General features: G+C 44.2%; 1 protein-coding gene across 3 annotated transcripts in view; it reads right to left on the reverse strand.

The window, feature by feature from the left end:
• The window catches only part of LOC102382159 (actin-binding LIM protein 1), a 173,541-nt gene continuing 157,112 nt past the window's right edge, over positions 1–16,429 (reverse strand). For 2 of the 3 annotated variants that reach the window (XM_025210475.1, XM_025210477.1), the window contains exons 7-10: positions 13,560–13,647; positions 8,310–8,368; positions 4,647–4,709; positions 1–876 (exon numbers count right to left, since the gene is read on the reverse strand). In XM_025210475.1, coding sequence (XP_025066260.1) covers positions 820–876; positions 4,647–4,709; positions 8,310–8,368; positions 13,560–13,647 — 267 coding nt within the window. In that variant the 3' untranslated portion in view covers positions 1–819. The remainder of the gene's footprint in view (positions 877–4,646; positions 4,710–8,309; positions 8,369–13,559; positions 13,648–16,429) is intronic. The other variant, XM_025210476.1, reaches the window with a different exon arrangement.

The following is a 16,429-nucleotide window of genomic DNA, read 5'->3' on the forward strand; positions in this document are numbered from 1 at the left end:
GAACTGGACTGGGATCTCCAATACAAGTTGTCTGCATTTGAAGTAGTCTAAAGCAGCAATACAGTAGGTGCTTCTATTAATCTCCTTTTTCTGCTATTGTTATAGTCTTTACCCTACTTTTCTAAGAGGGGAAGATCTGTCTCCTCCCCTGTGTCTCTTCTTCTTCCTGAGCTCCGCTGTGCCCCAAAATTCGGAGTGCCTGTACTGAATACTGGAACACTAATAACACATATGAACAAAGAGAAATCCATGCATATCATCAAGTGATCTAAAAGATGGAATCAAATCACAAAGCAGGTATTCATATCATTAAAGTTTTTCATTCCTTCAGAAATCTTTTATTTCTAGTTCCTCTTTTCACGCCTTTGTTTCCAATGCACAAGGACATAATTCCCTTCATTTGTTGACTAGCAGGAGTAACATCAACTATTGTACTATTTTGATGGTGATCCTGTTGGGGTCTCCCCATCCATACCAATTATATCACTCATACATACACCCCAACTTGATCAGCTTATTTAATATTAGTTTACAAAGCTTAGGCTGATCCATTTGATTTACCTGAATACCGAATTCATCTCATCATGCATTACACATCATTAAAACAGATCATGTATTTAAAGGGGAAAAAAAGAGACAGACATTTGAGCCATCCACATCGTCCAGATGAGGCAATGTGATGGCAGAGGTTCTCTATATTACAGATGTTCAGTCATGCTCTATAGGAAGATATGGGGGCAGGCAAACCAGATCAGAAGTGATCCCATGAACATCTGGACCAAAGGGATGCACTACTATTCTATAGGACACTGCCAGTATTTACAGTACCTGCCTTAGTTTTTTGATCGAGTTCATTATGCAAGGCGGTGACAACAGCTGCAGAAGAAGGAATAAGTTTTCATTCTACAATAATCACTGAACAACATTTCTAACACAATGAAGGCAAAAGCTCCTTAGGGCAGGAGGCTGATTCTAGACAGTGTATATTTACTTACCAACCTCAATTAGCTTTTTCTACTTGCCAGACAGGATTTTGCATTACAAATGCCCTCTGGTGCCCCTCATACAACACATTACTTTGATCATCTCCTCTAATTCTAGGTGTCTTCAAAGGAGATGAGTTACTTAGGGCCTAGATCCAAACCCCACTGAAATCAAGACTCCCATTAATTTCAGTGGGCTCTGGGGTCAAGCCCTGAGTCTATCTCATTCAGTCTAAGTGGTGGTGCAGATGTGACCCACCAAGAAACAAAATCCTACAGCATTCATTATGCATGTCCATTATTATGACAGTTCATGACAATGTTAAGTTTCTCCTGTTAAGCGCATTCATATGGAGCCTCTGATTCTCTCGTCTAAGAATCTAGATGCATATTGTAGACTCTTACTCCAGCTTTTATTCTAGTGAGTCAGCAACCATTTAAGACCAGATTTTGAGCAGGGGTGGTTTAAAAAACAAAATCACACATACACACAAGCTCATAAACAGAAGCAACGTTTCTCTCCATTCCAAACACAAGGAAAAGAGAGATGTGTCAGTTTGCAGAACTCCTTTTAGCCAGACGTTAGTCACAGCACCAAACTCCTCCTGCAAATGTAGCCTTTCCACTGGCTGAAGGGGTAAGTGAGCACTAAAAAAAGAAAGGGTGAAATCCTGGCACCAGTAAAGTTAATGGCTAAACTCGCACTGGCTTCACCAAAGGGCAAGTTTTCATCTTGGATTCTACTGGCCCTACTGTCTACAGATGTTAATGTTCACACTTCTCTTGACAGCTGGCATTGTGGATTTTAAGGGTTACAGTATACCTGTAACTCAGGATAAATCCCCCCCCCGCCCCCCCCATCAGCCAGTTTACTATTGTAACTTGCTAGGTGCCTTTATAAATTTTTATTAACTGTTGACAGCTTTCAATTAAGGTCTCAAGGCAATAGTTATAACAGCAAAAGGCATTTGAATATAATGCATCCACTGTGAGCCCCCATTTTAGTCCTTGCTTGGATGCCCACTGCTGCATTAGGATGAGGACACTGCAGAATCTGATTTATAGAGTGACTGAAATGAGCTCTGTTTGGGAATAGAAACAATATCATGTCTTTTCTGGCTCATCACGATCCTGTACAGTTGATGCACACAAAGTGCTCTTTTGGCTTCACCAGGCTACTCCTGTGAATAGAGACTGCAGGATCAGGATGCCTGTTTCTTGGACCTGTCAGAGAAGTAACATATCACTGTTGTTAGCAAAAAAACTGTTACAGACGAGAAAGCCGCTCATTGGTTGGCAGGTTTTTTTGATGTTTCATACACCAGAGCAGTCATTAATGTCAGCCTGAATGTCATCCAGAGACATGTTGGATGGTTATAACATTTATCCACTTCTTCTGGCTAAGTGAATATTACATATTTCTCATGGGTGATGTGATTTGAATGACCCATAGACTGCTTTGCCTCTAGCCTCCAAATCCAAAAAATGTACACCAGTGGTTTAATATTGAGCATTCATCTTTCTAATGTTCTGGTTTCCATCAAGATGCTGATTTGTCCTGGTGTGTTGAACCCTATTTGGTTTAATCAGTCAGGAACTAATAAGAATGAAAGACTAGTTTGCAGAAAAGCACAGACTGTATTTACAAAATGGACTAAAGGAATTGGCGTGTCAGGTGCAAAAGCCACTTACATAATTAAGAATTGCAACTTCCCTGTAACCTTAAGCCCTTGTTCGCTGCTATCATTAAACATATACCAGAGTCTCTCAAGCTACTGCAATGTTCCAATCATCCATTCATTTTCCCTTCCTGCCTTCCTCAATGTCAAGGTCTCTGCTGGTACTGCAACTGTAACCCCTAAAGTACCAAAAGAGTCATCTCTGGCAACAGGCAGTACTAGGTATCTCACAAGTATCTCTCTTCCCAAGAGAACTGCAGCCCCATTTTATAGACTTACAGTCTGTATAAAGATTGGGTACTTTTCCAAAGCTGGACCAACGCTGTGCTCTAAGCTTTTGGGGTCAGTGCTATGCTTTCCACAATGGTAAGTGGCGTGACCAAAAACAGACAAAATGTATTCTCAACACTTAAAGTCAGAGAAAAATGAAGGGCAAGATTTTTATCCCTTCCCTTCTTTTATCTCTATCCCTTATCCTTTCCCTTCTTTCTTGTAGGATGCTTCATGGAAACTTGGTCTTTACTGAGGAAGAAGTGGAGAAGTGAAGTCTTGAAACTACAGCAGTAATGATACTTGTTTTGTATCCAGCACCCAGACAGTAATACAATGACCCAAATGTTGCCCTGAGTTACACTCCACACCAATAATATGTGAATCTAGGCAGAATTTGACTCTGATTAGATAGATGAATGCACAGGTCAAAGGGGATTGTGTGACCCTAACATAGCTACCTCATGCCACAAATTCTACCCTATAAGGAGGAGACCATTTCTTTATCTGGTGTCTGAGCAGTCCGATTTTTCCTCTCCAATTTTTCTAATGCACTGAATAGGATTTATTGATTATGCTAGGGCTCCTGGATTAAGCTGGGTTTTAATAGTCTTGCGATATGAAATCTCATCACCTACTGTACACAAAGGAGAGGGAGCCTTTGACCTTGGTCTAACAGACCGATGCAATGGCTCTATAGATCCTTAACCAGAACCTCTCATACCAGCACTTTGTCCATTCGCTTTCACGGATGTTGGATTCAGATCAACAAGACTGTGCTATGGACTGCAAACACTCTGCACCTACTGACAATAGTTATATTTTTGTGACAACTGGGATCTGTGACTGCAACAGGTGTAGGCATACTTGAGCTGGCTTTAAATCTGCCCAGGCTTTGAGAGATGCTCGGTCCTCATCCAGTTGGCCAATTCATGCCCATATTGTTCACTATGCTGTTCCCAGGCTAGTTAGACTGAAGCAAGCTCAGTCCTGCCTTCCAGCTGGGCTGAGGATGCTGCCTAGAGGCAGGCACTGCAGTAGCAGAGAAGATATGCCTCCATTTTTCTGGAAAAGGCTCAAGTCTGAAAGAGAAATTCAGTGCCCAATGAAGGGTTAAGAGAGGGCCTCACACCTCCAGCTTGGATATGGCAGAGGTCTGTGCTGAGATAAAGGCTCTTGAGGAGCATATGAAACAGCCCATATTCAAACCCTGTCCAAAAATAGGAAATTGATGAAGAAATTAATAATCTCCATTATGGTATGAGGTTGGAGATGGTTCAAGTTTATTTGAAAGGGGATGTTTCAATTACATTTTTTCATGAGAAGGTTTCACTGTTTTATTCAATCAGCTCTGAAAAGTCTATTATTATCACCATATTCATGTCCTCACTCTAACTGTCTATTCCACACCAACAGCTTTCTATAATGACCAGAACAACAACATGACAGTGAGAGAGAGCAAAAAAAAACCCCTATCGTGCTTAAAAATAAATAAAACCAATTATTACATTAAATAAAAATACTAGCTAGATGTAGAGATTAGCCGAGGATGCACTGCATGATGCAAAAGACAGAGTTTGTGCTGGAGTGAGAAGCCAGGAAAGCTGCGTGAAAGGAGTAGTAGCAGCAGCAGCGGCAGCACACCATAATGCAGAAGAGAGATCTTCTCAAGAAAGAAAGCTATTAACAACTCCACGAAAACACAACAGCCAACCTCCGCAGAGCGTGGTCTCCGCAGAACCAGACTCTTAGGGTAAAAGAATTCAGATGAGGAATGCTGCCATGGAATAGAAAAGGAAGAAAAAAGAGTGAAAAAGCAATGTTTGTCCTAGATAAAGAACAAGGCATATAATCAAGAGCTCAAGGTCTTATGCAACAAAGGTACTCACACTGACTTTGTATAAGCTGAAGAGACAACTATATGGCATAACAGCAATGTCACACACTGTTAGCTGTAGAATCACCGACTGGCAGATGACCATAACAAAATTTTTTTCTCAGAGCTTATGCAGAGTTGTTTTATTTCCTGCTTGTTTTGGCCTCATAACCCTCCACTAAAAATCCAGTGGGAAAAGATCTTAAGCAACCCTTGTTTTTATGAGCTCCACCCCATATCTTAGCCAGTGAGGATGCTGATTAGCTTCTACTCCAGTTTAGTTATTGAGAGAAAACAGAGTTTGCTGAGGACTTCTGAAGCTGCTTCAACAATAGTGTTTTGTTTTGCTTGGTTCTAACTGGAAGGAAACCCAGCAGCGTAAAGAGTCTACATGACCAGGTTTCTGCAGACGCTTCATCAAATATGGGTCCAACCTTGTGGGGCCACAAACACTCGTCTACCACCTCACAGGCAGCATTTTAATTTACATTGCGTCTACATGGGTACAGTGTGGAAAGCTACAGCAAATCAAGGTTCGCAGATACTGCTCATGACTTCAACAGCATTCAACCCTAGTTTGAATGCACCCATTCAAGAGTAAAATGGCCTTTGGTCACTGTAGCTTAATCCTATGAATGAATATACTTTAATTTATGCACATTGACCTCACACCTTCAGCTGATCTGCCTACAGCTCTCCTGACTAAGCCCCTGGAGAAAGCTCTTCCAGGTGTGGGTGACTTCATTCATTTTCCTAACTTTAACTTCAGATTAACTAAGTGAAAAACACTTGCATGCTTCCATGCGCAAGAGAGAAAGGGAAAAAATATTTGGAGGGAACATTTGTAGTTTCCATAGGGACTTTAAATAACCCTGAGGATTTGAAAGGTCAGCTTGGAGGATATTTGCAATGGCAGGGATGTAGTCACGGCTGTAGTCATGGCTAAAAGTCAGATGGCATATTGTATCCCAGCCATACACCAGTCAATGGAGGCATTATGAAGGGCATATTGTATACCAGCCATACACCAGTCAATGGAGGCATTATGTGTTGGAAATGCCAGAACACAGTTTTATACGCAAATGGCTAAATGTGCAATAAAAGTTAACGCAGCATAAAAGTCTGACACAGCGCTGCACAGTTAGCTGGCAGCTGACCTACAGGTAGGCCAGCCCTGGGCTCATTAGCCAGGGAATAACCTGATTGCTTTAGGATACTCTATGCATACAGGTGTGCATCCACAATCTAGTTCCAGCAGACTAGGCTGGGATACATAGTTTCACAGATGTTTGGGTTGGAAGGGACCTGAGCAGATCATCAAGTCTGACTCCCTGCCATGGGCAGGAAAGGATGCTGGGGTCAAACGACCCTGGCTAGGTGATTAACTAGCCTCCTTTTGAAGACTGCCGGGGTAGGGGCGAGCACCACTTCCCTTGGAAGTTGGTTCCAGATCCTGGCCGCCCTGACTGTGAAGTAGTGCCTCCTGATATCTAGTCTGAATCTACTTTCAGTCAACTTGTGGCCATTATTCCACATACATATACACTCCTCCCCATACACTCAACTTGTCTGATACTAGGGTGACTATCCTGTCCTTGTATCAGTCTTGAAAGCACTGCTCCCTTGGGCTAACATTACAGTGTCGGACAATCAGCTGGTCAGTGGCAGCAATTTGCCCAAGCGAGATAATTCAGCAGAGTGAAAGCCACCGGACAGGAACCTGAACCCAGACTGTCCTAGGCCTGAGAGACGATCCGAGATGCCTCCTGACTTCCAAGATGTTCAGAATTTAATCTGCCTGGAACTTCAAAGCAAATAGAAAAATAGTGACAAATTGGTGGAGAATTTAACGGAAATGACAGCTTCCTTGAATGTTTCTGTCCAGCTCAATCATTTAATAATAATGCTCTTGGTTCCTGTGAAGTAATTTTGAGACATGTTTGTAGCCAAGTGGCTGGCATCTAGGATGATCACACCAGCCAGTTCACTGTGTCACCCATCTGTTACTGGAAAGGCCCAATTCTTTTCTCAGGCCAATGCGTGGCATCTGATTAAGCTGGACTAGCAAAAGCCCCTCGCATTGATGTGACTACACTGGCCACACTGTGCTATTACCAGTCTGATATATTTTGCTGGTGGCAAGGGGGCTTTACTGTATTGTTACAAAGCAGAGTTTTGCAGGTATGCTTTGCACTCAGACTAGAAGCACGTTGCCAGTATAACATACTAGTACTAGACCTTAAACTATGAAATCAGAGAAGAATCAGCTCCCAAAGCTACAGACTTCATAAGCCAGACAGATCTGAATGTTCAGGCTATCAATTTTGCCTGCAAGTATCAGATGAAAAGTCTCCCTTTTGTAAGTTGTCACAGACACAACATTTAGCCAGAATAATTTGCAAATGCTGGGTTTTGCCTCAGCTTGTACAACAACATTTTGCCCATTTTTCATTCAGGGCTAGTTCTGTTGCTGGACTGTTATGCCTGCTTACGTTAGCTTTGATGTTGATGATGTTCACTATAAATGAAACAACAGGTTAGCTACATTCACAGTCAATATTTCATGGAGCATATTAAACAAGTAGGGTGCCAGGAGCAAGTTTCAAACGGTTTGAATTACTATGCCCCAAACACAAGGAACGCAGCATGATATGCAGGGTACATGTAACCATAGTATCTCTTGGCTCTCTCTCCAAATACATCCTCAAGCCAATTTTTTCATCTGCAGCCTGACACAAGGCCAGAAAAATTCACCAAGCTTGAAGGTGTGAACAAACCCCTCATTTCTGCATCTCGGCAGGCGCAGGCAAACACAAATAGCTTTCTGCAGGGAGAGTTAGCCAATCTGGGCTCACAAATGCCTGCTTCCATACAAAAGACCAGGAATAAATCACTGTTGTTCTATTTAAGTCATTCAGGGTTTGATACAAAAGGTTTTCCCCTGCCAAGGTTAAGGTAATTTCAAACCTAACATTTGTCCCTAAGTGTTCTGGGTTGTGACCAGGGTAAGCAAATCCCCCCAAATTAGGACAAATTAGCTTTAAAGGGTTCATTGAGATGATGAAGAAAGAATGGGCTGGGCTGGATAATACCGTAACGGCTACAAAGAACATATTAGAAGTGACACACAAGTTACACAGATGTCAGGGCTATGTGCAAAAATAGAGCCATGGCAGCCTTTGCACTGGTCACATTTCTCCCCAGAGGTTTTTCCCTTAGGAGCCATCCTGTAAGCTGTATTTTGTACTGGAGACAATGCCCTCAGTGTAATGACACCGATCTTTGGAGCAGTGAACTGAAACAGATACATTCAGGTGGTGAGTCTGAGAAGCCCGGCACTACTGAAGTAATGTCACTGTGTTTCTGCCAGGATTGTCATGGCCAGGCAATAAAACCCTGGGAAATCACTGCCTCTCACGAGGAATGCTCAGTTACTCTGTGTGCAAATGATCTGGAGCGTCCCCACAGCTTAACATATCCTTTCACATTCATTTGTCTTACCCGGAGCTTATCTTCTGCCTTCGTGGATTGCTTACAGTCGGGATGCCAGACAGTGGAACCTGGAAAAAGATCATTCATTACTCAGTGCAAATCAGCCAAGTTCAGGGCAAAGAGAGCTGAACGTTCAAGTCCTTAGGAAGAGCCCGTATGCCACAAATTGCCCACATCCCACTTGAAAGCGCAAGAAATATAACAAAAAGCATCCTACTGTGGCCTACACTGAGGTGTTCAAGGCGTACTGAACTTTTTAGTGAATAAGTCTGTAGCAAAGAAGTAAATTAGGATATGATGCTGGAGCTCAAAGAGCCATGGGACTGTGGGTCAGGAAGGAAGATGGGTTGGTGGTTGGGACACGGAGGTGAGAGCAGAAGTGCCCTGGCAGACTCTTCCAGTGAGATTTTGTGCCGGACCTTTCACTCCTCTATAAAGTCCCTTAACCTGCTCTCCCATTTGCAAAAGTGGGTAAGACCAATGTAGCTATCCACCAGCAATACTGAGTGGCTAAATTCACTGCCACCTGTAAAGGACCAGGATACCCCAGGGATGGCAGGAGTCATGTTCAGGACATGCCTGGTGCTATAACAGGCCCTCTACCCCTTGACTGTGCAGGCTGCAAACAAAATGACCAGTTAAAAATAAATGAAACAAAACCCCATAGCTGCACTGAGCCTGAATGGCCAGCATGACATGGGAGGCTGCAGTAAGGAAGGATCCTTCCCTCAGCTACGGAGAAACATGCTACCTGCGCAAATCCAATGTGCTGGATTTACACGTGTTGGATTTAATTTCCTGTCTGGCCAGTTGCTGCCTATGAATAAGCAAGGGAAGTCCACCTGCCTGTTCCCCCTGTAATGGGGCTAAGAGTCCTCCCCCAGTGTCAGAGAGGAGAGGTGGGCTCCTCTCTGACACTGAAGCTACCAGATCTGTCCTGTTTTTTCCAAGGCTTCCAAATCTGCAGAGAAAGGGTCAAGTTTTGCCCCTGAATAGTGACCCTTGCAAAGTGGGAATGCCCTGATAGTATTCACTATCAAGGAGCTGCTAGCAGTTATTATCCAGGCTAGAACTGCTCCATCTCTAGGGGTAAAACTCAACTACAAGGGACTTTTAAACTAGATTGTGGTCAAAGCCAAATGCATTTCAACCTCTCTAGGGCCAGTGCTGTTTTTGTTTGCCAGGCCAAAAAGCTCCCTGAGCCCACCTCTCAGCGAAACAAGAACCAAAGATGTTTTCTCCAGTGCTGGCCAGATACCTCCCCCATCCAAGAAGGCCACGTCAGAAGGGAAGGGTGAGGGAGGGAAGCTCTGAGGACTGTTCTGAAGAGCTCATCTTTGGCTCAAGGCTTAAGTGCAAACTATTGGAAGCGACTCTTACTATCAGCTTTGCATGATGTAAACAGTGCTGTCCGGACAAGGGAGGGAGTACTAAAGCACTGAATTAGATATTTGGCTTTGAGTCTGAGAAGAAGAAACTGCTCGTACAACAAGGGAAGCACTCAGAGAACGGGGGAGTGATCCAAGGTTTTCCGTGTAAACAGACACCAGCCCCAGCGGCAGTGCAGCCTGCAGGGGCTTGGGGGATTTGCACAGGTCAGACATAGGGAACAAGGCTCTTGGACGTACTGAGATGGGGCTCAGGATCTGTGTTCAGGTCCCGACAGAGCGAGCTTAAATTCACTTAATACCCCTCTGCGTGGCTAGTAAAACCAACCTTCTTATACCTGATACCTGTTTTAAAGATTTAAATTATAAGCTCTGAAGTCTCTCATGTGCACGTGCAACATCTACCACTGTCCTGGGAGGAAGGGGCCTCTCAGGGTAACAATAATCATAGGGACACCTGCCAGGAGCTCACAATTTGGGGGGTGTGCCTGGGCTTTCTGAGGGTGCATAGCAGTGGGACAGGGTCTGGCTGTAATTTTCAAGGTACAGCTGAGCTAGCAACCTTAAATTTACTAACCTGATGTGAGGTTTGAAATAATATGCTGCCCTCCTGTCCCTAAGCACCCATCAAGCAGGCTAGAGCTTAGATATAAACGTTTTGCACAGTCCCCTATTTTGAGCCAACTGCAGTTTCTAGATTTTGTCCAGCCAAAGTGCGCTCATTTATTTTAAAACACCCCAGAGCTGTATAACTCTTCTAGCTGCATCCCTCTATTCTCCTGGGAATGGAACAGTTCAGGGCAGTTAATCCCCCCATTAACGTGCTTGTTCATTCATTAGGCAAGCACCAAACAAAACGGTCAGCTGTTCAACTTTGTATTCTGTGTTAACATAACACGCAGCTCGTTCCGAACTGCACAAACTCCAGTGAAATAAATAACCCTGGAAAATACAAAAGGCAGCAGAAAAAACAGCCAGAGCAGGATTTAAATGCTAAGCCGTGCCCCACCTTGGCAACCCTCCCCCTGCTCAGCCTGTAAGATAGTATGCTACAAGGTGATCCATGGGAAGCAGATGCTTTTGGGTGCTGCTCCTTGTTGTTTCATCAGGAAGACAGAAAGCTACATCCCTTCTGCCAAAAGCCGCTCTGTGGCTGGGAAGCCCAGCTGGCTTACAGGGGCTTTAGATGTACTGCTCTTTTGACAGGAGCCTGTCCGTGGGTTACCTACCCGCTGGCTTCTCAGTCTTTGAGCAGTAAATCAAGGAACAAATACACAAATAAAACTAAACCCTTCTGTCCTGTTCTGGGCATTAGGCAGATGCCAGTCTCCCAGCACAGGAGCCTGGCCCCTCCCTGGCAGCAAGCCTGTTCTGCTCATAGCTTGCCTCCTGCTTGCAAACTCTTCCTTTCTCCAATCTCCCCCGGGGTTTTAAGCTCCCCGTGCCACACTCCCTCCATATCCAAATGCCCTGCAGTTGGGCTCTCAACAAGCCTGACTGTTCCCTCTTGAAGAGACAGACCCTCATTTGCATAAAGTAAAATATTAAAGTGGCTCTTGATAAACACGCTGGATGAAATCCTGGCTCCCATCACTTCAGTGCAGCTCTGATTTAATCCATGTTGCACGTGACAAGCACACATGCGTGACGCTTTGCTGCCCAGTAGGCATGGTAATTAGAAAAAAGAAGGACCCTACCTGCTTTAATTTGCTTTACTGATGTGCTGTTGGCCATAATTTATATTATTACCTCAGCAAAACGCCTGTGATGCTTTTACCACTCCAGTAAATAAAAAGAAAAGGGGGTTCCCATGGAGGACTTAAACTGCTGGTTCCAGGATATTTGTATGAGCTGCTGCAGTGGCTTTTTCATGTTAAAGCCTTTCAGGTACATCAACCAAAACCAAGCAAGTAAAAGTCTGGCTAAAAAGTACGAGGTGCACATTTTAGTGACAAAAATGTGCTCGTCACTACAGCTATAGGCAGTAGTGTGTAGTCTGCATTGACTTGCCTTTGAAACTACATGGCATGTTACTGTAGGCTAGGGAACAAGGCAGAGAACCAGTAAGTGAAGCAGGACAGAAATAAAATGGATGTGAGGTATGAGAGCCAGTTACCCACCTCTCCTGCCCCATCTCCATCACCAAGTCTATCCTGGGTGTACCTGGATGCAGTTCCTATTGGCTTCCTGGGATCTGCATGTGTTTATGGGAAGGGCTGCGCTGGGATGGGGGCATTCACTCCCATTCACTGCCCATCTGGTGCATTACCCCTTACTCCCAGTCTCATCACCACTGACAGTTGGTTGAAGAAATCCATTTACCATTCATTAGACACCCTTTTCATACCATGGTGTCAGAAAAGTCTAATCCTACCCTGGGGCCAAAAAAGTCTAATCCTACCCTGGCACCCCACTTTGTTCTTAAATGTACCACTGAACCCTCCTTCTGCCTTCTCTTCATTCCTGCAGAGGTGCTAATACACAGCTTGACAGCTCAATCGTAGGTATGTGGTTGGAAAAAAAATGATAATACAGGGCTGGGAGTTCTCTACAGGGTTAAATAAGGAGGAAGTAGCTGGGGAAGGAAGGACAGCCCTTACTCTGAACACAAACATCTTTAATCAGAGCACAGGGAGCACAGAGGGAGAACGAGCCCAATAATTCCTCTAACAATGTGGGTTTTTTTCAGAATTGCTCCACTGGGGATCCCTCTTTTAATGTTTATTGTCTGGTTTACTTCTCACTCCAACACTTCCTGACTCCATGCCCTGCTCATCTCTTCCCAAGGATGCTTTACTGTGTATTTAGGAAGCTCTCTTACACCCCTAGAAAGGGCCCTAGGGGGCTCTTTCTTAGCCCCCTAGAAAAGAGAAGTCTCAAGCTGGTTTCCAGTACGTCAGCTGCCCATCAACTTCAACTTCTAGTTGATATGGATGTTGGATGCCTTCCTACCTATATTCATTTAAATTAGAAAATATGGGAAAATAACTGGAACCTAACTGTTAAAGTCATTTCTCCAGAAAATTCAGATCAAGGGTCTATTTAAACCAGAGAAGAGTGGTGTCTTTTGGATGATGAGCTGATTGTGGGGGATGTCAAGAAATGTGTCTGGCAGAACTTGGAAGTGATAGAGGGAGTTAGAAGATAAAAAAGAAGATTAAAAAGAGACAACAACAGTTTAAGCACACAAAACAGGGATAAGACAGAGACATGGCCAGACAAAGGGAACTGCAGATAGAGAGGCAAAGAAGAAGAAAAAGGAAAAGATAAAGAGAAGGAATTTACAGAAATTTGTGTGTATGTAGGGAATGAGATCCATGTATGGTTTGAACCAAGCCCATTGGAGCCACTGCCAGATGACTGTGGATCAGACCCCCAAAATCAAAGGAGGGACTAGGATCAAAATAATTAAAGAGAAAGTAACCAGCACAGCCATTCAAAACCAACTCCAGTGCACTCTGGTATTCATACCTGGTAATCTGAGCACTGAGCTTTATGGGAGCCACTGAAACTCAGAGGCTATCAACATTTATCTTTGGCTATAATTTTTTAACCGATATAGCTACAGTTTGGTGCAATTGCAGGTGCAATGTTATGGCTTCCTACACTGAGGTGTCCATCAAGATGGTAATGTCTGTGATGATGACAAGACAGCTGTAATCCTGCCTACTGGTGCTAGGTAAAGGGATGGGTGGCTTAGACACTGGCTTGGAGAGTGGAAACATGAAAATGGCATCTCCTGCCTGACTGGCATATGATTGATTTCCTGTGTTGACATCAAGAGGGCTACCAGAAGGTCACTGATGACATGTTGCTTTCCTGAGAGCTACTCCAACAGCTACATTGGCAGAGCTGGGGAAGGTAGCCTTACCTTGCAGGTACATTTCCTCTCCTTCTGTGAACATTTGGTTGCATCTGCTGCATCGTGCACAGCTCGGATGGTAATGCTTGTCACCTGCCTAAAGGAAAATAGAAAGGGAGATAAGGCACGGACACAGCATCACATTTTAATGCCTTTCACTGTTGTTCATGGTTGTGCCTTTCCTCAAGTCCCTCCAATTTTAAGTGTAGACATTGGCTTTGAAGTTGTTTCATTGCAGAATGTAGAATATGACTGAACAGAGCACAGAGGAACAGCATGCACCTCCCCACCAATACCAGTCAATTTGGACCAAGAGCGACCACTTCAAGCATTTGTTCTCAAAGCCAATTCACTCTTTGGCCTCTTTTTTAGCTAGGGTGCTAATGAAGAAAGGGTTTTGAGGCAGGTAGCCAGGACAATCAACTCATTTTATCTTACTGATTTCACAGGGCAGCAGCAAGTAATGGAGTAGCACCAACAACCTGAACTGGATTTGATCTACAGACCTCAAGTTGCTAAATACTTCAGATCCCATTAGCAAAGCCAAATCTTCCTAAGTAATTCCAGTCCATAAAATACAGTGATACTCATAACAACCTGAGCACAGGGTTCCACGCTACAATAAGGATGGGAAAGCAAGGGGACAGAAGACCAAAGGGTATAACACTTGCATTAGGTTGCTTACTAAATAATGAAGTTAGTGCTTGCAATGCTGTGATACTTATATGAGCTAAGCAATCCTAAATGTGACAGATGCCATCTCAATTGTAATCAGTGCAGGTACCATCTTGCTCAGAGCAAGTGTATGAGTGGACACTTGAGCGATACCATACGCAGCTGTCAAACCACATTACAGTCACGCTGTGTGATATGTTATGAATATCAGACAAAACAACATATTCCAGAGCCGGGTCCAATTCAAAGCCTCCATCAGCCTAACCTGCAAAAGAAGCTTAGAAACCAGAGAAGCAAAAACCAGCATGAAGAATTTCCTGAGCTGTTTAAGAGTACACTACACCCTAGGATGCTTCCATCTGTTCACAATGACAAACAGGCACACCCACACCACTCTCAGCCAGACCCTCCACGGCTATAAAAGTCACTGGAGCTGATCTTGATTCACAGCGGCTGAGGATTGAACCTGATTATTTTATAAACACTGTTTTCTGTACACACAGAAAACTGGATGGGAAAGAACCCCAAATACCCTACTAGTACTAACTAGCGCCAGCCCACCATTTTCTGAATTCAGCAAGATCTGACAAACTGGCTGGGCACCTATCAGGCTAAGGATGAAAGGTAAAACATTTGTCAATGCCAAGTGAAATGTAAAGGAGGAAGACAGGGGTTTGGGTTGTAGCTGTGTTGGTCTAAGGACATAGGCAGACAAGGTTCCTTGGGTGAATTTGATATCTTTTATTAGACCAACCAAGGAGGAAGACAGTTGTTTATTCTGAAGTTTATTCTCTGACAACTCAATTAGAAAATTCTAGCCGGAGACAACTAACAGCACACACATGGACAGAGCGGACTGAATACTGCTAAAAATAATTAGAGTTTGCTGAGTACCAATCAACCTGTAGGCTTGTTCACATGCACAATTCCCCTAGGGACTGAACCAATTTGACTGAACTGATTCACCGGATGCAAGACTGAGGGTGCACAGAACAGGTTTTCCTTGGTTTTGTTAGTCTTCTTTTCTTTCCTGTCTTCATTCTACTTTTTGCAAACAATTTTTGCTGAACTTGTTTTCATTTTTTGCTCTAACTGAAATGTCAGTTTCCCAGGGTGCCTGTACACGAGCAACAGGGATGCTCCAATGCGTTGTAACTACAGCGTGTCGGAGCAGACTCAATTAATCGAGTCTGTTGGAGCGTGGGAACTACAGCACTCCAGCAGACTCTGCCATCTCCTGTATCAGCATCCCCATGCTTAAAAATGGCAGCAGGGACACTTTACCCAAAGCTTGTTTGATGAGCTTTACACGAGACGCTGATGCACGGGACGCCCCCCCGCACTCCCGGACCACGTGTGCGAGCGCCCACAGTTCCAATCAATCTAACAGTAACAGCATCTCTCCCCCCGACAGCTATAGCTATGCTTTGAGGTGGATATTTAGATTTTTGGGCCTTTCCCCTCTCCTCCACGCATTCTCCGCCCTTTCTCCAATTTGCTGGTATTGCATTGTCCATGGATTCCCATCAGTTATAGACGCTCCATGATGTTTGGCCCAAATGTCACATTTCAAACCTTCACCTGGGCTGTCCCCGCCCCACACACCCATTGAGGTGGCAGCACAGCACCCTCTCCTTTCCGGATCAGCGCATGGGGCGCATCCAGGATTTCTGCCCCTCCCTGGGCCAAGGGGTGGCTTTGGCTGTCAGACCACTTAGCAGGAGTTTCTCTCACTATGCACTGTATGTAATGCAGGCCAAAGCAAATCCCTTGCTGATCCTCACTAGGAGTTTGGCTTAATAACTGAACACTGCAACATCAAAACTCACGCCAAATCTTTGTGGGACAAAGTGTTTGAACAACAAGAATCATGTTTTCTGTTCCACAGCACTGGCTCCCCTTTCACTTCTTTATTCCAGGTACTGACCTACTCTGAGCGTGTCTATACGAGATGTTTACTGTGGAGTAGACTAATTAGCTCTGCAGCAAATGTCTCGGTGGCTACAAATGCAGGGCTGGAGTAAACTAAAAAATCCAAAGCAGGGTAGTACTTGTAAATACAAGTACCATCCAGCTGCATAGTTTTGTTAATCTGCAGCACCGCATGTGTAGATGCTGACTGGCCTGGATGAGGCACGAGGGTGCTTCAGTGCAGGGGCTGCTTGCCAGCTAGTCCCGCACTGGAGCACCCTTGTACCCCAGCC

This window comes from Alligator sinensis, unplaced genomic scaffold (genome assembly GCF_000455745.1).
Source record: "Alligator sinensis unplaced genomic scaffold, ASM45574v1 scaffold1451_1, whole genome shotgun sequence".
Lineage (NCBI taxonomy): Eukaryota > Metazoa > Chordata > Crocodylia > Alligatoridae > Alligator > Alligator sinensis.